This window comes from Colletotrichum orchidophilum (genome assembly GCF_001831195.1).
Source record: "Colletotrichum orchidophilum strain IMI 309357 chromosome Unknown Scaffold_26.1, whole genome shotgun sequence".
Lineage (NCBI taxonomy): Eukaryota > Fungi > Ascomycota > Sordariomycetes > Glomerellales > Glomerellaceae > Colletotrichum > Colletotrichum orchidophilum.
This window is the reverse complement of record NW_019172982.1, coordinates 18,774-41,987: the sequence shown is the minus strand read 5'-3', so window position 1 is coordinate 41,987 and position 23,214 is coordinate 18,774. Positions and strand designations below refer to the sequence as shown.

Here is a 23,214-nt window from a genome sequence, read left to right as displayed (position 1 = left end):
CCATGCCCAAAAAAATATCTCCAAGGAAGTGAGCGGGCTGACACTTTCGCTCCTAAAATAAATAGCATAGATATCGGCGGGATCCATGTGGACAGACTGGCAGGGTATGAGACCTTAAGGTAGTTCAATATTTGCTCGTGATGATCTCGAGGTAACCGCTGCCCCTTGTGTGAAGTTGGAGGTGCGTTGTCAGGGACGTGATCCACCCACCCCGCAGAGCCAGGTTAAGGTCATTGCGGAAGGCACGGCCCCGGGATGGAAGGCCACTCACGTCAATGTGGTGCTGCCAGGGTATTTCCCATGCGAGCACCTGCATTAGCGGCGCTGACCAAGCCAGGTCCACCGAAGAGCCTCATCACGCCTGTACATAGTATGTGTGCACGACTCCGATATCTCTAATCGCCGTGCGGAGCTTAACTACCTTAGGTAACACAAGCATATTCCCTATCGTCCCTTCTTCGCGTCATTTTCCACATGGCTGACCGATTTTTCTTCAACTAGGCATCTAGTAAAACCCAGGCCCCAGACGACAGCACGAAGCTGTTTCTTCAAGTTGAATCGCCAACGCCCACTGACCAAGCGAATCCTGTCCCACACCTAGTCAAGACGCTAACGAGACCGCGCTTCGCCCGAGGCATGGAATAAGATGCCTCGGCGCCCCCAGACCTACGATGATTACGGCGCAGCCGTCCAGCAGGTTGTGCCTTAGCCTTGAATCCGACCAGAAATATTTGTCTTCCGAGCTAATTCGAAGTCACCCTAGATTATCATCACCTCGTCCGATACGGAATTCCTCGACCAGCTCATTCCAGTCCTCAAAGATGCCTCGCAGTCGAATCGAACCCCTTCGCTTATGCAAAATCTCGTGCGATATGCCGAAGACAGAGAGTCCGACATCGAGAGGATAGGCCTGACAAAACACGAGGAGTTTCTGGGTTCTGTAAATCAACTTCAGAACGTTCGCGAAGGCACCGTTACTCTGACAGCAGAGATCCTCAGATTAAATCAGTCAATTCAGGCCAGCACCGAGAAGCTTGCCGATCAGAAGCAAGCTCTGGTCAACACGAGAGCTGTTCGACAGAATATCGCCGACGCATCTGATGCTCTGAAAGAGTCGCTCAAGATCCTCCACGCTGTCAATCATGCTCACGACCTGATTCGCACCAAAAAGTACTACGCAGCGCTCAAGTCTCTCGAGGACTTGCAGAATGAGCATCTGATCCCGACAATCCAGAATAAATATGCCACTCAGCACAGACTGGCCGACGTGATCCAAAAGTCGATACCGGCGTCCCAGAAAATCATTTCCGAAGCCGTTATGACCGACCTCAATACCTGGCTGTTCCGCATTCGTGAGACCTCGCAGTTCCTCGGTGAGGTCGCGTTCTATCATACCGAACTTAGAAGGGCGAGACAGAGAGAACGCGTGGAACGAGACAGCTTCCTGAACAACTTTAGACTCAATTCGTCAATTGAGCTGGTATTTGACGAGAGTGAGGAGTTCGACGTGCTCGATAATGAGGAGTTGCGAGTTGACTTCACCCCATTATTCGAGTGCCTCCATATCCATAATGCCCTGGGGCAAAGCGAAAAATTCCGTGCTGAATATGCTACAACCCGTCGCCAGCAGAAAGATTTGCTGCTGCCCAGCACTGTGAACCTCGTTGCAGAGGATGAGTCGTCCCTCAGCAGTCTCCTCGAAGGCATCGCTGGTTTCGCCATCATCGAGAAGGCTACCATGAGGCGTGTCCCTAACCTGCGCTCTGCAGTTGATGTATGCTGATCATCTCCCCGCGTACCCTTTCTGTGGATGCTGAAATCTTCTTAGGTGGATGAGCTATGGGACTCCATGTGTCACACGGCTATCACGCTGACTTCCCAGGCCCTGAATGAAGTCAGCAACGCTGAGATACTGCTCAAGATCAAAGGCGTTATAGCTCTATTCATCCAAACCATGGAGGTAATCAATCCTGATCTATCTCGTCTATCATCCACAGACATTTTCTGACACACAATTTCTCAAAGGGCTGGGGTTATTCTGTATCTATGCTCGACAACTTCCTGCTTACCTTGTTTGATAAGTATGCGGAGCTTTTGAAGCGTCGTTTCAGCGAAGACTTTCAAGAGGTACGAAGTTTTCCACGCATTTGCATCGTGTGTGATGGCTGACGGAACCTAGATTGTGTCAACGGATGACTACATGCCTATGGCAATCAATACTCGCGAAGAGTATGAGAAGGTGGTCAATGTTAGCTGGTTTTCGCAAGAAAAATCGCTAGAGGAGCTCAGGTACGCAAGCGCTTGTCTTTGTGTCCTCACTCAAGTACTAATCTAACAATCACTCAGCTTCCCCTGCGTTTTGCCATTCTCGCAGATGTACCCTCTTTGCTGCATAGACATTCGAAACTTTTTGAACCAGTTTTACTTCTTCTCCGATGACCACTTCCAGCATCCCAATGTTATCGACGACACACTTCGCAAGGCAGGTGTTATGATTGGTTCAGCTTGAGGAAAATATGCTGACTCCGCCCCCTCCCAGTCGCTCGATGAGCTTCTGACGGAGAAGGTTTGCAAGTCTCTCGTCGAGAGGCTGAGCTCACAATATCTCGGACAGATTGTGCAGATTCTTATTAATCTTGAGCATTTTGAAGCCGCATGTCAGGAGCTTGAGCAGCTCCTCATCCGCGCAAGATCGTCCACATCCGCCGGTGGCCCTGTCACGCTTATTGCAACTGAAGAATTCCGAAACAACAAAAAGACAGCCGAGAAGCGTATTTTCGAACTTGTAAACTCAAAAATTGATGACCTAGTGGATACAGCTGAATATGACTGGTAAGTGTGATAAGAATGTTTCCGACTGCCGGGATTGCGCGTTCTGGACGTCAGCTGACAATGGTAATACAGGATGGTCACCACGACATCTCCTGACCCAAGCAGCTACATGCAGACCATGACCCGGTATCTTTCGACTATCATGAACTCGACGCTGCTAGGCTTGCCAAGAGAGATCAAGGAGCTCATCTACTTTGATGCTCTCAGTCATGCCGCCAACAAAATTCTTGTGAGCTTTTTGGCGCACAGCTCAGCCTTAATTTGTTGACTTCGTTACTAATGTGTGCTGCTGGCTAGGCGTTACCACTGTCCCCTGACGTCAAGCATATCAACACCAACGCGGTGGCAGCCTTGGCCAAAGACGTCCAATATCTCACAGAGTTTGTCGACAGTCTTGAAAACGGAGCCATGCTACGAGAGAACCTGGACGAACTCCAACAAACAATCAACCTGATGCAATCTGACAACCATGACGAGTTTTTTGATATCTCGATACGCAATAAAAAATTTGGTCGCGTTGACGCATTGAATGGTCCCATCTTATTGGAAAAGTAGGGCTCGAGATTCTCATGGTCTACCCCAATTCAAACATTAACATTTCAACAGGCTCACCTCAAATGCCCATGGTCCCACACGCAGCGCTCCTCTTGCCAACTTTTCATCCAGGTTCGGTATGATGAAGTGAGAGCCGCCTGCCTCATAGGAAAATCCTGCATAATTTGGAGCATGAAGCAAAATACGGCTGAACATGTCAATACGCGTCAGATCCGAGTCTTATTGAAGCAAATGACCATTTGTATTCTCTGCTGGATGTTACTAGGCTCGCATATGCAGGATAGGGGTTTTCCCTCTCCTCACCCTGCTTAGCTCCAGAGGAGCAACCCGTCGTGAAGAGTTAACTGGCAGCCGTCATCATGACTCTCGTCGCTAACAATGCCTTGAACGCCGCTACGCCAGATCCAAATCGAAATATCAACTATTCCTCTCTCGCGCGTCAAATGTGATGGGCAAACTCAAGACAGCCATTCGAGAAACATTGGCTGCTGCGCATACCCGTCATCTACTCAAATTCCTCGTTGGACATGGGCGGCTGTCAAGCTTGTCAGCCTATTTGTGGCGTAGAAAACCAATGGTCATGGACAAACACTTACCTGCTGTGGTTGCATAGTCCCATAGCCGTACATGCCCTCGATCTCGCCATACATGGGTTGTTGGGCTTGACCGTAGGGGGCAGATGGACCAGGCTGTACTTGGCCGGGGTACATATTGGGGTTCTGGCGGTAGTCCTGGTCGGGCCCGAGAGCATGGCCGGCAAGACCGTAGTCAGTGGCTGCCATGGGGTGAGAGGATGTCGAATGGTTGGCTGTTTGTGGCATGGAGCCATGCTGGCCGGGCATTTGGGGGGTTGCTTGAGCTGGGACGCCTTGGGGTGTGGGAGCAGCCTGGCCGGCTGTTCTCTTGGCATGAGAGGAAGCCTCTTCGCGGGGAACTATGTCTATTAGGAAATCAAACATGTCTGACTTGGCGAGGGCAGACGCAATGTCAGATCGCTGCAAAGTGCGCCGCTTGTTCTCTTCAGCGTGGATCCATGCACGCATTGTGAGCTCAGTGATGAAGATATCGCACCCCTTTGCGAAGAGGATGGGGGCTTCAGCGGATATCATTTTGACCTCGGGGTCAGCCTTCATAACTTTCTTGATGCGCGCCAAGGGTAGTTGGTGTAGTTTATAGTCATGATTGTCGCCCTCCAAATGATTAATAGTCTGCTGCCAGTAGGTTGTCAGGATGTCCTTGTACTGGCCAGTCAAGCCTTGATGAACCTGTAATGGTGAAGAGTGTGCGTCAGTCAACCCTGAATCAATCTAGGATTGGGGATGAGAGTGTAACCGCACATTTGCCCATGGGCCGGTGTAGAGTTCGGCCGGGGCGAAGCCCTGAGCCGAGAGCTATGGACGTGATTAGAAACGGCTCATTGATTGGATAGCAATGGTTGTAGGTAGATGTCGTATGTAAGCCGCAAGGAGGATGGAGTACGAACCGCAGCACTTGCGCCTAAGTTGTAGATAGAGATATCAGTATAACCGCATTGAGACGGGGTTGAGACGAAAGGGACAGAAGCAACTCGTGTCGAGAGCGCGCTCCTTTCGCGCGTTTGCACGCGGTCGGGGAGGGGAGTGGAGGGGATTTGTGTTTCCGCTTACCATAATGACCGCCGTGACTCGTATCGTATACAGGCTGGGGGCGACCTTGCTGGGCATGGGAGCCAGGCTGGTTTTGAGCGTCCATGGTAGCTGTCGCGAGAGCAACGCAGACGTGAGTGCAAGCTAGATACCTCGATGATTGACGGTACCCAAGGTCTTTCAGGAATTGACAGAGGCGTGAAATTGGTGGGCAAAGCAAGATCCGCGACTCAAATGTGTGTGGGGTTCGTCGGATTGTCCGTCGTTGCTTGTGGCTTGCGAGTAGTGTTCTCACGCGTGTCGGGCCGTGGTGAAGGAAGCAAATTAGTTGTCCACAAGTGGAACGGTGATGCACGGGCTCACGAACTTGGACAATTGAGAGGTCCTAAGGGAATATGGCGGAGTGACGAGCAGAGAGCGATCAAAAGCTGGGTGCTGTCAGATTATGCCTTAAGGCAAAGTATTTAGGTACCTTTCCCGTCGGACTGTGATTCGGAGCCGCGGGATGCCTCTGTCGGGTTTGGTACTTACCTCTGGAGATGTCTCGAAGTACCAAAGCTAAATCGATCCTGAGTCAAGGTAGGTAGGTAGGTAGGCCGGTAGAGGACTGGACATCAGTAACCAGTTGGGTTCATTTTAACTCAATAGGCTTAGGTACACTGGTTGATGTTTGCGACAGGCGAGCTTGAATACAATACGGGTTATCTACCTAACCACAATATTGAAGGTAGAATAGAGACGGCCACACAGCGAAGTGAAGTGGGCTTGACAGTCATCTTATCGGTGGATAAAATTTGCTCAGGGAACGCCAAAGAACTCACCTCCATCGATGAACTGATGTAACGCCCTCTTGGGCAGCTTCAGTTAGGTACCTACCTAGGTTAGGTACGGATAAAGGCAATGGAATTTCAGGAGGCTGGCTAAGGTAGGTTCCCTGCGGTACCTTTCGCTGGCCCGCTGCCAGATTTCTCGGAGGGTACGTAAATCTTCTACGTAGGTACATTTAATAACCCCAGGCCCAACAAGGCGCAAAGGCGCAAAGGCGCAGGGGCACTGTGCAGAACGCTGAGGCCTGACCGCAAGGTCAGAATTCCCAACCTAGCACGCGGTTGACAGAAAAAAGGACACACCTAACATAGCCATCTCACTACGACCACATTTCTATAGTTTATATAATTAAAATTAATATTAAAAAATTCCTAAACTATATTTTTATATTTAAAAAGTTATAAGAATATTTTTTAATATTTTATTTATTTAATTTTTATATAATATTATATTATAAAATAGAGAGCTAGATAGGAAAACACATGTGAGAGTGGTAAGGTGTGTCCTTTTTTTTGTCAACCGCGTGCCTAGGTACCTTAGGTAGGCACCTGACATTTTCCGTACGTTACCTTGGAACCTTATGTGCCCTTCATTACCTTATAAGATTGGAACCTGCTCATGTGCCTTATTGGGCGGCATATCCGTACCTTAGTTCGTACCGTAAGGCACTTCAGGTAAGGCAAGGTAGGCAGATTATCGGCTGCCTCGATTGTGACCGATTCTGACGTACTACGTAGTGCACACCGAACTCTTTCTTTCACCCGCCGGTTGGGCATCCACCAGCGTCGCCATTACATTAGGTAGCCCTTGAGAAACCTTACCGCCCGAAATTCCAAAATGTGGTCTTGTCGTTAAGCTTCCCTTCGACACCAAGGTGCCATGATAAATAATTTACTTCAAGGTCAAATCAAGGATGACGAAGAGCTGCATGTGGTCGGTGACGTGGATGAGACGGGCATCGAGAATCTGACCCCGGGACATGACGTGACTGTGAACCAGCGCTTTGCTTCTTCAAAGTAAGGTGCGGCGTGGGCGGATCTCTTGTTTTCCAGGCCACACAGGCTTACCTAACAGGAGATGCACCCACGCAATTCACTTAAGGTACGGTAGTGACCGATGGATTTCAATATCGTGGCCCCCCCTGCGGGCGTGCGACCAGATACCTATTAAGGTAGCCGGGCACATCTGGTGCATTACCTAATACGCACCTCCGCGCCTCAACTCCTGTCCACCGGTGTCAAGTTCCACTGCCCCACCAGACCTTTAAAGAGAAAAAAAATTCCTGCATCATCGCCGCGCTGACCACCTTTCTTCACTTGATTATTCTCCTCACACTGCTGAGTTCCCCTTCAGTTCCCACGGTTCTATCGCACTTCACCGCTATGCCGGAGCTGTGCGATGGGCGTCTCGATGAACTCCTGAAAGAAGCGGCTAGTCGCCTTGCGACGAAGCAGCCATCGCGGCCCAAGGATTGCACCTTGATTGCCATGAAGGCCGCGCCTGTTGGTCCAAATTTGGATTCAGAGACGCAGCCCAAGGCACAAGACTCGGAAAGCATTATGCTTCGCGATCCTAGGCCAGCGGAGAAAAAGGTACGCTGCGGCGCCGCGCGCAATTTTACTCCTCGCCCTTTATCACCCCTCGACTCTCCTCTGATGAGAAGCAAACCCTGCTTTATTTTCTTGATGTGGTGACGGTACCCGTCTTGGGTTACCTGCCACGCCAAAATGATCATTCATTTCATAGTTACTCTGACCTGAGATTCTACCCGATGCTCTGCTTTGCCTGCAAGTCTTGGATGGACCTGTACGCTAACAACAGACAGACTTCCAAAGATGATGCCGGCCCCGGTTGGTTTGGTATGCCTAGGACGGATCCCAATGATCCCGAGTTGAAGCGAGACCTCCAAATCCTTCACATGAGAGGAACTGCCATTGATTCCAAGCGGCACTACAAGAAGGAGTCTCTCAAGGCCAAGATGCCTCGCTACGCTCATGTTGGACGCATTATCGAAGGCCCGACCGAATTCCACACCGCCCGCTTGACGCGTAAGGAGAGAAAGCAGACACTGGTGGACGAGTTATTGAGCGCAGAAAAGTTCTCTGGCAAGTTCAGGTCTAAATATGAAGCGATCCAGGCGAAGAAGGCGAGCGGCAAGAAGGCGTTTTACAAGAAATTGGTTGAACGTCGTCGGCGCAACCGCCAGTAGCGGGACAAAATCCGCAGCCACGCGCAGACGTTTTCGCGTCTTGAAGTTTCGTGATACCCAAAGTCGGTGGCTCATTGCTAGTCACGCAAATAACAAATAAACGAAAGCCAGTTGTGATAGAGACGCTTAGTTACCTAGTATCAAATCAAACCACTAAAATGCATCTATTCTCCGAGAGTCCTGTGCTGTGCTACATCTGAATAACCCAGCGACAACAGTTCCAGAGTCGAGCGAGGTTATATACATCAATATATGCATAGAATAATGATATTCAATAAAGCGTAAATTTCTTTTTTTGGACAATGTCCAGGTAACTGACCTCAGATGTGAATATTTTGCGGGGACCTCGAGATTTTACCGTGGAGATTCATACCTTAGGTGCTCGACCATTTTCGCCTGCCAAACCACTGCGCTGCTCAATTACCTTGTCACGCGTACGAAGAAGATGCGCGCTCCGAGAATATGGCGGCCAACCGCCCGCTGCCTGGCGCGGTCACCTTTACAGGTTTGTTCGTACTGTTCTCGCGACGTCGGTGTTGTGTGGACGAGGCGAAAGCTGTTCCCTTATTGACTGTTCAATTCTACCATGTAGGGCACCGTGAGACCATCATGGACTCGTTCACTCAACACAGAGACGCCGCAAACTTCAGTGACGCAGCGCTCGGGGACCCTGAAAACAGCGAGAAAACGACAGACTTTCAGTGATTCTGACCCTGTGTACGGATATCGCTTCCTCCTGGGCCAGGAATGGTGCTTGTGCTAATGATCGTCACTTATTAGGGGACATTTCTTCGCAAAGACCGAGGAGAACGAACCAAGATATCCTCGAAGCGTCCAGGCCCTCTATCTCCAGCCATTGCGACGTGAAGCCGAGTATGGAATCCCTTCATGCGACCTTCAGTTGCGCTCGTACAGCTTGAGGAACCTCGAGTTCTTTTCCGACTTTGCCCTTCGCGCAGCGTACTATCTGAAGCTCCCGGCATTTGGCCCCGTACCATTGCCTCGAATCACTGAACGATGGACGGTTCCCCGGAGTAGTTTCATCTTCAAGAAGTCGCAGGAGAACTTCGAGCGTATCACGATGCGTCGCCTCGTTCAAATCCGCGATGGAAACCCTGAGACGGTCCAGCTGTGGCTGGCTTTCCTCCAGAAGCACGCATATTACGGCATTGGAATGAAGGCCAATGTATGGGACTTTGGGAAGCTCGGTAGGCGACAACTGCATCTTGCGGGCAGGACCATGCTTGCTCTTTCAGCACAACCGTTAATGTGTCGATTTTTTTCTAGGTATTGGCAAGACCATGGATGCCATCGATCCAGAGGCCACTGAGGCAATTGATTCACAGTGGAGTCATTTAAGTCAGAAGCGGAAGCTAGATACAGTTGAGAAAGTGGAGGAGTTTCTAGCCACGGTCCGATTCGATACGGACAGTGGCAAGCGGTCAGAGGGTGAGCGGCGATTCCTCCAGAGCCAATGGAAGAAAGAAGAGGCGGCCAAGAGAAAGGTGGATAGTGAGTTTTGAGATGCCGTGCCACCCACGGATCAACATGTAAGCTGGTGTGTAGTGCTTGAGACGATTCCAGGCAATCGGAAAGTGACGGAAGGCTGGCTCTGTCTTTGTACTAAATAGACGAAAAGGGCACCCCCCCTGGGAGCGTGTCCTCTGTAACCAACAAATATACAACATGGCTCTCGTTGAATGACGATTCCAGCGATATACATACTACCTACTTTGATACGGTTGACATGGCCTTCCATGCCTTCGATCTGTTTGCTTTTCAGTCATCATTGCGAAGAATACTGCTGACCCTGCACGCCATGTGCCTAGGTACAGTCCACCACGCCCCGCTATAGCAGTATGTCACGACGAGCAATAAGGTATGTGAGGGTCCACTGCCCCAAGCGCTGGATCAGTCAACCCCCAGTTCCATATACGCCAACGATACTGAACTTGCAACTTTATGTACGTGACCTGGCATAGCTTGCAGCAATTTCCAAGCTTATGGGCATCTACGGTCTCGACCGTACCTTCCCACGCTTTCAGCTCTTTTCCATCATCGAAAACACAAAGTAAGCATACCAGCTGAAATAATTGATACTACCCAACTGACCGTCAAAATCAGACGTCTCTCTCCTCAGCATTGATACGGCCATTTCTCATGTGGCGGCACTCCAGGCCGGCAGTCTGCCGGCTCATCGTTCCCGCCGGACGCCGCAATTCGTCGACTGAGAATCACAAGGTCATCTTTTCGGGCATCCAGCCAACAGGAACGCCGCACTTGGGCAACTATGCCGGTGCTATCCGACAGTGGGTGCATCTCCAAGGCAAGCCAGCCGAAAGTTGCAAGCTTATTTACTCCGTCGTCGACTTGCACGCTATTACCGTGCCACAAAAGGCAAAACAACTCAAGCAGTGGAAGAGGGAAACGTTGGCGGCTTTGTTGGCTGCAGGTATCGAACCCGAACGCTCGGCCTTGTTCTATCAATCATCTGTATGTAATAACAAACCTCCTTACATCTTTCTTATGTCTTTCTCATCCACACTCACATTATACACACACAAAAACCCGCTTGAGCGAGCGAGACTTCGAAAAGACTAACAATTCACACGTTAGGTCCCGGCGCATTCTGAACTTATGTGGATCTTGAGCTGTACGGCCTCGATGGGCTACTTGTCAAGAATGACACAGTGGAAGGTCTGTTCCTCCGCCATTGCTTGACCAATAGACCCACTTACTGATCCTAGAAATTTATTGGTAGAGCAAACTATCTCTCTCAACCGACGCCACTGTCTTCGATGAAGGCGTGAAAGCCTCCCTGAAGCTCGGCCTATTCTCATATCCTGTCTTGCAGGCTGCCGATATCCTCATCCACCGGTAGGTTTGCTAGGCTTTCATTCTCAATGCTTCATGCTTTTCACCAGTAATAGCTACTGTGGGAAACAGAAGCAGTGCATTTGATTGACATTTCCTCCAGGGCCACTCATGTACCCGTCGGCGATGATCAGAAACAGCACTTGGAATTCGCTCGCGAATGTGTAACAAACTTCAATCACAACTTCGGCCCTGTCCTGGTATCTCCCGAGACCATCATGTGTGAGTTGTCTCGTCACTTGTCTTGGCGTCATCCGTTCTCCAGAACACAAGTTTCTAACGAAAAGTAGCCCCGACACGTCGGGTTATGTCACTGCAACAGCCAACCGAGAAGATGTCAAAATCAGCTAGGGATCCGAGGTCGCGTATCCTCATCACCGACACGCCTGAAGAGATCCACACCAAGATTATGAGTGCACTGACAGACTCGTCTAACAATGTCTCTTATGACCAGTCTAATCGGCCGGGGGTATCAAACTTGTTAGAAATCCTCTCCATTTTTGATGCCCAGGCCAGGAACCCAGCTCAACTCGCTGAATCTTTTTCTCATGCGTCTCTCAAAGATCTCAAACAGGCCGTCTCAAAAGCTGTCATCGAAGGACTCGGCGGAATCCGTGAGCGCTACATAGAACTTCTGTCTGTTGATGAGGGGAGATACCTCGATGCTGTTGAAGCACAGGGGGCTTGCAAGGCCCGCGTCAATGCCAACGAAACCATGGCCTTGGTAAGAGAAGCCACTGGATTATGAAGTCTTCGTATCATTCCCAACAGCTGCCCGGTGTGTCACCTCCTAATCTGCCATGGCGGTGAGGCATATGTAATATACTGTAATATCACTTCTCATTCCTACGGAGCGCGTCCTTGCTCACTAACCGTGAATGGAAGTCATCGCTGGGCGTAGCAGGCGGGATGGTGAGCTGTTGAGGCATCCTCCCGTCGATTTCAGGGGGATATGCTCCTCAAGACGCATATGCAAAGTTTGAGCCCCGCGCAGCTAGCCAAAAATCTCGCACAACTTGGTTAGTCCCCCTCGCGCCGCGGAGGCTGTCGGAGATGGTCAGTGACGAACTTTGTACTCTCCACATAGACACGGTAGACAGTCAAACTGAGATAGTCAAACTCACTTGATGATCTTCTTGAGAAACACCGCCTTTTCATCCCCAGCTAGCTGCCGGCTAGGGAATGATGGGTCAGACAAAGCCTGCTCAAGCCAACTGCGAGCTTTGGCTTGATTGCTGACCATTTTTTTCAGGGGCTCACTTAGCCTGTCAAGTTCGCTCCTAGAGGCATTTCCGCCGATGTTACGAATGATGGATTGGGCTAGCAACGGGCCTAGTTGGGCTATGGCGTGATCTATCGTCGCATCCGTTGGCTTCAGAGTTATGAATGTTGCCTGGACCTGGTCAGCGCAGGTGAAGATAACATCGTTTTGCGGAGGTTGACGAACCCAGAAATCTGCAGCTGCGGCTTTAGGTAGTGGTTCGCGCCCATCTAATATCCGCAAGGCGTAGATGAAGAAAAATTCGGTAAGCGGCAGGCAATCAGGACGGAAAAGCGAAGCAGGCTCCCGCGAGATCAAGCGGTTCGTGAATTCAATGCCATTCTGAGCCAATTCAATGTCGTTGTCGGGCTCTATTTCATTGCTTCTGTCAGTGTTGCTTCATGACCGCAATAAACGTGCCCTTACCTGGCAGTTGCTGTAGTAGAGTGATGACCCATCGGAGAAGTTCTGTCCTGACTTCGTCTACATCGCCTCTCCTCAAATTCCTCAACGAGCTGAGAAAGGAACAAGCAGTGTTCACGAAATAGCCGATTCGAGGGGTTTGAGGTGTTTGTTCAGTGAGGTAGTCGCATACCAGTCTAGGAGGGAAAACAAAGGGTCCAGCCTCCGACTCGGAAAAACCTGATCGGAAAATGTTGCAAATGCCCTCTGAAACTTCATCGCTTCGTGGAAATGCCCTGTGAAGCTGCACTATCATTGACATAATCCCAGACTGCAAATGGCCGAGTCTGGAGTTCTCGCCGGTTGCTGCAACGTCTTTCTCAATGTCCAGATCCACGGGCACGTCACCCGGAGTCTGTAGACCTTTCCCAACGCCGATAAGGCATCTCAAAGCCTTCAGAGCCATGTGAGTGGGGAGTTCCGACAGCTCGTTCAGCGTTGAGCAGCGATGAATGTCCATCCCACAGCCTGATGCATCGCCAGAGAGTGTAGGTAAGGAAGCCAGATGCATCGACATGCGAGCGTCCTTCTGGATGAAGGAGAGCAAAACATCAAGATGCTCGAACCTTGTGTTGTCGTCTGGTACAGCTTGAATGACAGCCGCAATGGCTCCCATGATTCGCTCCACGGCCACACAGTCCATTTGGGTTTGCGTGGCAATGCCTTGATACTGACTCAGGAATGCGCCTGCCTCCGATGCCAAGATTGAACGCGATGAGGAACAGAGTTGTTGAATGGATTTTGCGGCCGGCCCAGCTAGTAACGGATCAGCGAGGACAGAGAAAAGCAAGTTCAGAGCAGCTGGAAGGCTTTGAGTCTCGCGCTCAAAGTAGTCAGAGTATCGTTCAATCAGGGATATGCAGGTTTGACGAGTGCGGCCTGGCATGGATTCTCTCGCTGTCTGTAAAAGGTCGAACAGGGGCGACGAGAATACGGCTCTGAGACTGTCGTCGCATCTGGCATCCCCAGTTACGCAATCGGCTAGAGACCCGAGACAAAACGCTGCGGCCTCCAGGGCCGACCAAGAATGTGGTGACAAAGACTGAAGAGTCAGATTGGCGAAGGTCGAGATTAAGGGTGGACCAGTCACGGTAAAGGTCGATTGAAGAAGGTCAGCAACATCCTTTCTTGCATCGCTAAAACCGGCCCGGTCAGCCGAGTCCCAATCGACAAGGACACTGGCAGGTGGGTATGCAATCCGTTGCCACACAGTCGAGATGGCTTCCAAGACGTGGGAGGTAGCCGTAGAAACCCATACTTTTGACTCCTCTTCCTCCGAATAGATGCAGTCTGTTAACGTCTCAACATAGGTGGACCAGAACTCGAGAGCAGGAACGAAGATCTTGTCTTCGCTGACAGGATATCCTTGAGCAGAAAGGAGCCCTCGAAGATGTGCGACAAAGCGCGATGAGCGAGCATCCACGCTGTGAATGAGATTCTCAACCTTGGAATCACCAAGAGCGATCATAAGATGCCCGAATTGGACAGAATCAAAGTCAAAATCCCCTTGGACAAGACGTTGGTATCGCTCATGAGACCACTGGGTCTCGAAAAGAGAAAAGAGAGACTCGTAATGATCATCCGTCAAAAAGCCCGAGTAATTTGACAGTATCTCGAAGAGTAACTCCATGGCCACTTCGTACAATTCTTCGTCATCTAAAGCTGTGATGGTGGGCTGTACCAGTGTTCGAAGAGAGGAGACGAGCTCGTCGTTGTGTGCCGATACCCTCTGAGAGAACCAAACCCATGACTAGACGATGTGTAGTGAGCGACCGGTCCCTAAAGATGAGGCATTTGACCTGCAAGGCTGGGACCACTGCCTACCTGCAAACAAGTTATGGTGCCTTTCTGTATGACGTGGTTCATAGGGTCCGCAGATCCTCGCTGGGCAAACCCGTGAGACATGAGAACCATGGCGTCTGGAACATTGCGAGTGAGGCCCTCGTACAAACCCATACTACCGCATCATTAGTGAACAGACGAGAACCCGGAAGACTGTGGCACTCACTGTTTTGCCGAGTTCATTTCCACCTTCGTTGCTTCGTCAATCAGTCCACCTGAGAACCATAGCGCGGCCTGAAGTTTTCGAGGCTGGAGTATTTGAAGGACATTCGACAAGTCGATGGTTTCATCGACCCTGTCTTGAGGCAAGGCAACACCCTCAGACAGAGAACAACAGAGGTGACGGAGGCAAAACTCCCACTGGGTGGGGAAGCATAGAAAAAAGGTGACCAAAGCCGAGGATAACTTCCTAACGACCATGGCCCCGGAACCGTCGTCCAAGGACCTTACAAACCAGCCTATGAGGTTTTGCAATAATTCGGACGCATCGTCCTTTGACAGGGAGGTGCTATACTCTCGATATTAGTCGTTCTATTGATTAAATACGAAAATGGAAGGCTCCACCTTTCAGTGTTCAACTTGACAATCAGAGTGAGGGCACCGAAGAACTTGACCTTGTCATCGGCGTGGCCCAGAAGATCCCGGGCAATCCACCAGCCGGAAGGGGATCTTTGCATGCGATGAAGTGTCTCTTGGATGCGCGCAATGGCCTCAGGAGGCGACGGCTCGTAGAGTGCCAAGACTAACTAGGACCCGGCTGTCATATTCGTTGCTGTTCGGCTGAGAAAGGAGGCTCACTGAGACTTACGGCTTCCGCCTCTTGGACAGTTGATGGCAGCTGGGGCTCCATGTTTGCGAGAAAGTATGAAGAAATCAAAGTTCTGTCAGATTTGTTATTCTCATTTTGGTGTGCCAAATACGTTCTCCGGGATGAGGTTTTGCTTCGACAGGAGAGGGGCGGGCGCAAAATGGAGTGCGAGGTCAGAACGAGTATTATGGTGTGTACAGCCAGGAGTTGAGGCTCTGGGTAAACATAAATGCAGGCCGAAAGCCCAAAGAGAAGCGCAAGAAACCTCAGAGAACATGGGAGTGTGGGTCGCCTGAAAGACCAAAGAACGGGAGGTTCAAAGACGCAAATCAAACTGACGAAGAACCGAAATGTTCAATAAGTGTCGAGGACTGATGTTGCTTCGACTCGCTAACTCTTTCACTGCGAACAGGTCACAAAGTAATGACGCCTCTCGGGAGAATCCCCTTGCGATGATAATACCTAGGGATCAGAAGTCCAGTTGCGATTTTATGCGATTAGAGAGAAGAACGAGTCCAAGGTCGCATGTGGGTAAGGTAGGCAGTGAGGCAGTGTACCTGATGCGAGGTACCTTAGTGTGACTGTGTGTGGGTCGAGGACGGAACCAGCTCCCTGGCGGAATTCACCTGCGCGGGAGGGCCCCCCTGAGAACACCGGCCCTTTTAGTGGCCGTAGTTGACTAACCGATACTCAGAGGGCCACTTCATAAGTACCTTAGTGTGTATATTTTATTCGAGCGCTATATCCGTGCGGATACTTTCCCTGACTCTCTATTGTCTTTTGTTCATTCTTGACCCATAATAAACACACTTAAACACTATGACAAGGCTAACATCTGAGTATCAAGCCAGATATCTAAATACCCTCTCAAAACATAAGATATAATTAGCATATTAGTCACATCACGGCCTATACTGAGAGATTAGTTACTTGCAATACGTGTGATTATTGCATTTGGCCGGCGTTTCAATCCCCCCCTCTTCCGCATAGGTAATGCCGGGAAACCACGTAAGGAACGGGAGACAGAGGCTATTCTCTGTTTGCGCTTACTTTAGGTAATTACCTAGGAACCATACCTTGAGGTAATTAGGTGCTCTATAATCGAGGTACCTCGCCATTACACGCCTACAGTAGATACATGCTCGTCCGTTTTTCCAAAGGTCCACAAAAAGGTATCGTTCGCAGTATTCATACGGATAAGGTGAGGTGAGGTAGTAATGGAACTCTGCCCCTCCTGAGTCTTCCGCATTCGATTGTGCCCCGCATCAATACATGTTTTAAGGAGCGCTGGTTTCTGTGCATTTGTACCTGTCGTCAAGGCCCACTCACCGTGAGGAACCTGAGCTGCAGCGTTCTCCAGACGTGGAGTCGCTCACAATCATGCAGGGCTCACATCTAACGGTACCTGCAATTAGGTAAGGCACCTTGCCTAGGTACCGTGGTATTTTAGTCACCTACGGTACTTCACGGATACCGTCCAGTTGTTTGTCCCGATGCTGCCCGCAAAGTTGCGGACCCCTCTCACCCCGCCGCGAGCGCAGTCCAAGCCACATCAGGTATTCATTCCATTTACTTTTGCCTCGATCTCCGCCTCGTAGTGGAATTGACCACGCGCGCACCACTCTGGTTTTCTCAAGCACTCTCCCTCCCATGCTTTGGACCAGTTTTCGCTCTGCCTTTCGTGCCTTTCGTCTCGTCTACCGAACTAGCTACCAGTTTCCTGCAAACGGCGCCATCGTCTGGCCCTCCCCCGCTATACCAACGGTCGCTTTTCGCACATCTTCTACTGGCCTTGGACGTCGAGCGTTGCACCAAGTTTCAATCCTCGATATGGAGCGGATTGACACTACCGGCCGCCTCTCGAGGCTTAGGGAGCTGATGAAGGAGCGCAAGATCGACGTCTACGGTATGGATCACAACATGCCAATTTTCATCCCAGTTGCGTCGTCGCAGCACAGTTACTGATTCACTACTCTCCAACTTGCAGTCATCCCCTCCGAAGACTCCCATGCCTCGGAATATATCGCTGGCTGCGACGGTCGCCGAGAATTCATCTCTGGTTTCAGTGGCTCTGCCGGCTGCGCTGTCGTCACTTTGGACAAGGCTGCGCTGGCTACCGACGGAAGATACTTCAACCAGGCTTCCAAGCAGCTTGACCAAAACTGGCTGCTGCTGAAGCAAGGTCTCCAAGATGTTCCTACATGGCAAGAATGGTCTGCCGAACAATCTGCTGGCGGCAAGGTCGTCGGCGTTGACCCCGAACTCATCACGGGTTCCATAGCCAAGAAGCTCGCCGAAAAGGTCAAGAGATGCGGCGGTTCTGATTTGCTACCTTTGGATGAGAACTTGGTAGACCTTGTGTGGGCTGCAGACCGTCCGGCTCGCCCCAAGAACCTTGTCAAGGTGCTGCCCGAGAGATTTAGTGGCAAGGACGTCAAGAGCAAGCTCAAGGACCTGCGCCAAGAACTGGAAAAGAAGAATTCACCTGCCTTTGTTGTGTCGATGCTCGACGAGATTGCCTGGCTCTTCAATCTTCGCGGCGACGACATTCCTTACAATCCCGTCTTCTTCTCATACGCCGTCATTACCCCCGACTCAGCAACCGTGTATGTCGACGAGTCCAAGCTTGGAGAAGAGACTCAGGCCTACCTTGCAGATAATGACGTCGTTATCAAGCCTTACGAAGCCGTTTTCGATGCTGTAATCGCTCTGCGTTCTACGGTCAAGTCAGCTGAGCCAGTGACTGGGGTCACAGCTCAGAGGTTCATGATTTCCAACAAAGCATCTTGGGCATTGAAGCGATCCCTTGGCGGAGATGGTCAAGTTGACGAAGTGCGAAGTCCTATCGGGGACTCCAAGGCTGTGAAGAACAAGAATGAAATGGCCGGCATGAGGGCTTGTCATATTCGCGATGGCGCTGCCTTAATTGAGTACTTTGCTTGGCTGGAAGACCAGCTCGTGGCAAAGAAAGCCAAGCTGGATGAAGTCGAAGCGGGCGACAAGCTCGAGCAGCTGCGCACAAAGCAGAAAAATTACGTCGGCCTTTCATTCGACACCATTTCCTCGACTGGCGCGAAGTGAGTATAGACTGCTCTCGCCTCTGGTGAACAGCATTTTACCGGACCAGGGCGGCTCCAAGTGACACGCACCTTCGTATCTCTTGCTAACCTCTTCTCAGTGCCGCTGTGATCCACTATAAGCCGGAGCGAGGGGCATGCAGCACCATAGACCCCAATTCCATTTACCTGTGTGACTCTGGGGCTCAGTACCTCGACGGAACCACCGACACCACGAGAACACTGCACTTTGGACAACCCACAGAAGCCGAGAAGCTGGCCTACACCTTGGTGCTAAAGGGGAATATTGCTTTAGACACTGCGATATTTCCAAAGGGCACTACGGGCTTTGCGCTTGACTGCTTAGCTCGCCAGCACTTGTGGGTAAGTAGTTACCACAGCCTTGACTTACACATATATGTAACTGACTTGACCTTGCGCCGCAGCGAGAAGGTCTCGACTACCGCCATGGAACCGGCCATGGCGTTGGGTCGTACCTCAATGTACACGAGGGCCCCATCGGAATCGGCACCAGAGTCCAGTTTGCTGAGGTCGCTCTTGCACCAGGCAACGTAGTGTCGATCGAGCCAGGATTTTACGAAGACGGATCATATGGCATTCGGATCGAGAACGTCGCCATGGTGACCGAAGTCAAAACAAAGCATTCTTTTGGCGACAAGCCCTACTTAGGGTTCGAGCATGTCACTATGGTCCCATACTGCCAGAATTTGATTGAGCCAAGTCTCTTGACAGCGGAAGATAAGGCGTGGCTTAACAAGCACAACGCGGACATCTTCGAAAAAACGAAGGACTATTTCCAGAACGACCCCTTGACCCTAGCGTGGCTAACGCGGGAGACGCAGCCTTTCTGAGGCTACCAGCTTCAGAAGCGGACGAAGGCGGCGAGGGTAAAGGTGGCGGCAAAAGATAGTCGGAATATAGCATTATGGAAAGGCTTCGTCAGAACGGCCTCGTTTAGACGGGTTTTCAATCCGAGAAGCTGCGGCAGGTCCAAGCCGTATCGATGCGCGAGCTGCGAGTACGATCATTAGCACGCTAACCGAAGAATGATGACCCAACGAGTGAGTTGCTCTGGGGGCTGCAGAAAGTACGTAAAATGTAAACAGGGCTAGGCCGGTAAGTAGAACCAGAGTGTGCGATAGGAAACCGACGAGAAGTCCAGCCCCAAAACCTGTGGCAACATTAATGACTCAGGTCAATCCAGGGAGACCTGCTCTGGGGTCGTGATATCCTCGTACCATATATGCTGCCGCGCGAAAGCTGCCTCATAGATTCCGGGTTGATGTTCCCAAAAGAACGACTATGTTGCACGCGATTGGGGGTTGGCGCGGTCGAGGTGAGATGAGAGGCAAAGTTACCAGGCGTCTGTCGGCAAAGCAACGAGTAGCCGATGCAGACACCAGTGCCGACGGGCCAAGCCAGGCGCCGACCGGCGAATCTCGCAGAGAGGAGGCCGCTCATTGAATTGAATCAGTCAAGATGAAGAATGAAGTCGATCGATGGTGCAGTTGGGGGAAAGGGAACGCATCGAGAGTTTGCATCGCCAGTAAAGGGACTGCAGGTTACGGATACCTTGGCGTATTTAGGTAGGACTTTAGGTAGGTACCACAGCTACCTTATTTTACCTTCCATTACCTAGGTACCTACAGTGGAATCGTCCGTTGTGTCCCCTACCTACGCCACTGACGTACGATCATGTCTGCCTACCTACCTACCCTAGGTACCTAAGGTGCTAAGGCGAGAAAATACGGATGGTGAAGGCAGCAGCAGACCCTGAGGTACTTTACCTAGGTACCGACCGTACGAGCCCTTAATCGGTCCGCACTCCTTACGGAGGACTGGAGGACTGGGAACAGTGCCGGTCTGCCTACCTTACCTGCACCATTCACGGAACGCACCTCTAAACTCGAGTCTTATCAATTCATTGGTCCTGCACATCGAGGCATAGAATTCTAAGTTACTCTGTAGTGAAGACTTTCTTCTTGATGGTTATGCCTGGTAGCCGTGATGAAAGACCTCGTAGATCGAGGGCGTCCACGTATCATAGCATCCGACCTGTTTTCCACCCCTGGACGTTACCTTCCATCTAGGTCACGCCGCGACTCTATACCAATAGATAATGGGGATTCTACGCGCATCTTTCGGTCTGATTTCAGGTCATATAGATGAACATCGCCAACGCCTCAAACTCCTAAAGGAAAACCGCCATCCCGACATGGGTATCCGTACAACAATAATATAAAAGGAACAGAAGCGGGAGCAATGATGAACCTCCAAGCAAGGATTCTATGCGCCCGTGGAGGAAACGAATGGCCGCGAGCAAAATCGTCGAGGGTGACCTGGGTATTTGCTTAGAAGGCTGGCTCGGCCCTCTCCGCCCGTACAAAACCCCATAGCTTGGTAGTCCTCGTCGGCAGTAGTAGGCTCAGCCAAGGCCACCCCAGACGCCGCGTATCCGCCTTGCAAGCTGGATATCCTTTTGCATAATGGTAACTCTCTTGGCGTGTATCGCGCAGAGGTTGGTGTCTTCGAAGAGGTGAACCAAAAAAGCCTCGGCAGCTTCTTGCAGTGCTTGTATTGCTTGCGACTGCCATCGCATAGCTTCGCCCCGTGGTCTCACCGACTCAGCAATTTCGCGCACCTAGTCAGGATCGTCAGCATATCATTCTCTCGGGTGTTGCCGGAGATCGCCTTTGACGTACGAGGCGAGAGAAGGGAAGGCGTCGCAGCAGGAGGTCGGTGCCGTTTTGGTATTTTCGGATCTCCCTGAGAGCAACCGTGCCGGGTCTATAGCGCCTCTTGCCTCGGTTGGGGATCGGGTCGCCAGCTGCTCCCCGTTAGCACCTGTCCTGATGTGATCAGGGCAACAAATTTCTTACGTTGAACATCACTCTGTCGCGATTTGCGACGCGCAGCGTCTGACTGTCTCTTTTTCGGGGGCATACTAACGGCTGGAAAATGCTGAGCTGTAGTGTATAGAAGTCTCCTTAGGAAATCCTCGTGGTGACCTGGCGCAAGCGGATTGCGTGGCTAAAGGAAAGCCGGGGCAGTGCGATAGCGAAGACGAGGTTGCGACGGAGAATATGGCGACGAATGGACCGTACGAATACTTCGGTGGAGAATGCGACAGTAGAGACAGAATAAAGTAGGTCAATTGAGCTTTATGTAAAGGTTTGACAAGCTAGAAACCGATTGGACTTTGCAGGTTCACAACTGATGGGGATGATGTTGAAGGAGCAGCAAAAGAAATGGAAACCACCTGCGAATACATACACCGGCAGTCTGAGTTGAACCGCAATGTACTACCAGCCCCGCGATTTTCAGGGAAATTGAATCCAGACGCGTTTCGCGCGTTTCTCAACGCGTGCCCCTGGCTACCCCGGGACCGGGCCACTTTACGCGCACTGCGTCACTTGCTTTCTAGTCTGCCAGGGTCAAGGTGCCTTGGGCTGGATACGTGGTAGAATTGGCACTGTGAGGCTGATGCGGGGAACTTTGTGCTGTACGGAGTAAGTGCCTGTGCTTGTAAGGTAAGGAAGGCACCATCATTGGTTGCCAAGCTGTCCCCAAAAAGTGTCACTGTCAACCGTTGTCTACCACACACTACTAATTACCAGAGGCCACCTCTCCGCATCATCTCTACCTCCCCCGGGTGATCAGTCGTGCTGCCACCTTCTATAACCCCAGACACCACCCAAGGCGGCGGCTTGTCTAACGATTCATTCCCGATCAAACTACGTCCTTACTTGTGGTCAGCCGTTCGAGCTATCTCACCCTGTCTACAACCATCGCAGACCTAGTTTCGTCCGTCATACCCGACGATTTGCATCGCCCGCCCTAACGTGGACGATATTCATACCCTCCAATTCTTGCGCGGCTCCGACACGGCAGGCAATGAGCGCAACTGTTTTACCCACAAAATTCTGCCTCTGAAGCACAATTCGCACAATTCGCTACGTAGCATGGATCAGATGATGGGTGACGGGGGCCGATTCCCCCTTGAGACGTGGTTCTGGGAAATGCCCATATGCACCAGATGGTGGACGACCGCTACCGTTCTGACTAGCGCTCTCGTTCAATGTCAGATGGTCACTCCCTTCCAGTTATTCTACAGCTTCCGCGCCGTCTTCGCCAAGTACCAGGTTCGTCCACAATTCCTCAATCCTCTGTTCTGAGTTGCGGGCAGCCGCTCAACAGTCTAGTTCTCCTCCGAATATGCCAGGACTATTGCTAACCACTCTGAATATTTCAAAAGTATTGGCGTCTTTTAACAACATTCCTCTACTTCGGTCCCTTTTCGCTCGATCTACTATTTCACGTCTACTTCCTCCAGCGCTACGCACGACTCCTCGAAGAGTCCTCGGGTCGCTCACCAGCACACTTTTCATGGTTGCTTGTTTACTCCATGGCGAGCCTACTTCTCTTGTCGCCACTGGTCTCGATGCCGTTCCTGGGCCATCCACTCTCGTCAACACTCGTCTACATTTGGTCACGGCGTAACCCGGATACCAGGCTCAGCTTCCTCGGCCTGCTTGTCTTCACAGCCCCCTACCTACCGTGGGTTCTGATGGCATTCAGCCTGGTCCTTCATGGCTCTATTCCAAAGGATGAAATCATGGGCGTGGTGATCGGGCATATCTGGTACTTTTTCACCGATGTGTACCCACCTTTGCACAACGGGTCGCGCCCGTTCGATCCTCCAAGTTGGTGGAGGCGGCTTTTCGAGAGACGGCCGGCGGAGGAGACGGCGGACGGCATCAACAACGAGATTGCCATTGCCGGGGGGCCGGAGCTCGCTGCCGATGTCCGATGACAGGACATATCGGGCGAGTCTATTGTAG

At 51.2% G+C, this 23,214-nt stretch overlaps 10 protein-coding genes across 10 annotated transcripts; 6 read left to right on the top strand and 4 right to left on the bottom strand.

Moving 5' to 3' along the window:
- Positions 1-646: 646 nt before the first annotated feature.
- CORC01_04093 (uncharacterized protein) lies at positions 647-3,387 on the top strand (the record flags this gene model as incomplete). The annotated part of the gene is made up of 9 exons (XM_022615741.1): positions 647-697; positions 764-1,774; positions 1,829-1,960; positions 2,026-2,127; positions 2,180-2,289; positions 2,347-2,488; positions 2,540-2,832; positions 2,905-3,061; positions 3,130-3,387. The coding sequence occupies 9 exons, from the start codon at positions 647-649 to the stop codon at positions 3,385-3,387; spliced, it is 2,256 nt and encodes a 751-aa protein (XP_022477697.1).
- A 505-nt stretch (positions 3,388-3,892) lies between these two features.
- Positions 3,893-5,118, bottom strand: CORC01_04092 (histone-like transcription factor and archaeal histone; the record flags this gene model as incomplete). Its single annotated transcript, XM_022615740.1, has 5 exons — positions 3,893-3,922; positions 3,984-4,652; positions 4,725-4,778; positions 4,871-4,884; positions 5,034-5,118. The coding sequence occupies 5 exons, from the start codon at positions 5,116-5,118 to the stop codon at positions 3,893-3,895; spliced, it is 852 nt and encodes a 283-aa protein (XP_022477696.1).
- A 2,104-nt stretch (positions 5,119-7,222) lies between these two features.
- On the top strand, positions 7,223-8,049 carry CORC01_04091 (uncharacterized protein; the record flags this gene model as incomplete). The annotated part of the gene is made up of 2 exons (XM_022615739.1): positions 7,223-7,432; positions 7,666-8,049. The coding sequence occupies 2 exons, from the start codon at positions 7,223-7,225 to the stop codon at positions 8,047-8,049; spliced, it is 594 nt and encodes a 197-aa protein (XP_022477695.1).
- Positions 8,050-8,511: 462 nt separating this feature from the next.
- On the top strand, positions 8,512-9,572 carry CORC01_04090 (ribosomal protein S10p/S20e; the record flags this gene model as incomplete). The annotated part of the gene is made up of 4 exons (XM_022615738.1): positions 8,512-8,554; positions 8,642-8,750; positions 8,830-9,257; positions 9,337-9,572. The coding sequence occupies 4 exons, from the start codon at positions 8,512-8,514 to the stop codon at positions 9,570-9,572; spliced, it is 816 nt and encodes a 271-aa protein (XP_022477694.1).
- A 480-nt stretch (positions 9,573-10,052) lies between these two features.
- CORC01_04089 (tryptophanyl-tRNA synthetase) lies at positions 10,053-11,671 on the top strand (the record flags this gene model as incomplete). Its single annotated transcript, XM_022615737.1, has 6 exons — positions 10,053-10,074; positions 10,190-10,542; positions 10,666-10,746; positions 10,811-10,926; positions 11,027-11,145; positions 11,214-11,671. The coding sequence occupies 6 exons, from the start codon at positions 10,053-10,055 to the stop codon at positions 11,669-11,671; spliced, it is 1,149 nt and encodes a 382-aa protein (XP_022477693.1).
- Positions 11,672-11,882: 211 nt separating this feature from the next.
- On the bottom strand, positions 11,883-15,338 carry CORC01_04088 (uncharacterized protein; the record flags this gene model as incomplete). Its single annotated transcript, XM_022615736.1, has 7 exons — positions 11,883-11,967; positions 12,048-12,555; positions 12,611-14,396; positions 14,471-14,603; positions 14,655-14,996; positions 15,053-15,234; positions 15,297-15,338. The coding sequence occupies 7 exons, from the start codon at positions 15,336-15,338 to the stop codon at positions 11,883-11,885; spliced, it is 3,078 nt and encodes a 1,025-aa protein (XP_022477692.1).
- Positions 15,339-16,946: 1,608 nt separating this feature from the next.
- Positions 16,947-19,224, top strand: CORC01_04087 (metallopeptidase family M24; the record flags this gene model as incomplete). The annotated part of the gene is made up of 4 exons (XM_022615735.1): positions 16,947-17,202; positions 17,284-18,373; positions 18,475-18,736; positions 18,799-19,224. The coding sequence occupies 4 exons, from the start codon at positions 16,947-16,949 to the stop codon at positions 19,222-19,224; spliced, it is 2,034 nt and encodes a 677-aa protein (XP_022477691.1).
- An 11-nt stretch (positions 19,225-19,235) lies between these two features.
- Positions 19,236-19,834, bottom strand: CORC01_04086 (FUN14 family protein; the record flags this gene model as incomplete). The annotated part of the gene is made up of 3 exons (XM_022615734.1): positions 19,236-19,385; positions 19,465-19,544; positions 19,612-19,834. 3 exons carry the CDS (start codon positions 19,832-19,834, stop codon positions 19,236-19,238), a joined length of 453 nt encoding a protein of 150 aa, XP_022477690.1.
- A 964-nt stretch (positions 19,835-20,798) lies between these two features.
- Positions 20,799-21,316, bottom strand: CORC01_04085 (histone H3-like centromeric protein cse-4; the record flags this gene model as incomplete). The annotated part of the gene is made up of 3 exons (XM_022615733.1): positions 20,799-21,014; positions 21,076-21,200; positions 21,253-21,316. 3 exons carry the CDS (start codon positions 21,314-21,316, stop codon positions 20,799-20,801), a joined length of 405 nt encoding a protein of 134 aa, XP_022477689.1.
- Positions 21,317-22,335: 1,019 nt separating this feature from the next.
- On the top strand, positions 22,336-23,186 carry CORC01_04084 (Der1-like family protein; the record flags this gene model as incomplete). The annotated part of the gene is made up of 2 exons (XM_022615732.1): positions 22,336-22,515; positions 22,629-23,186. 2 exons carry the CDS (start codon positions 22,336-22,338, stop codon positions 23,184-23,186), a joined length of 738 nt encoding a protein of 245 aa, XP_022477688.1.
- Between the last annotated feature and the right edge of the window lie 28 nt (positions 23,187-23,214).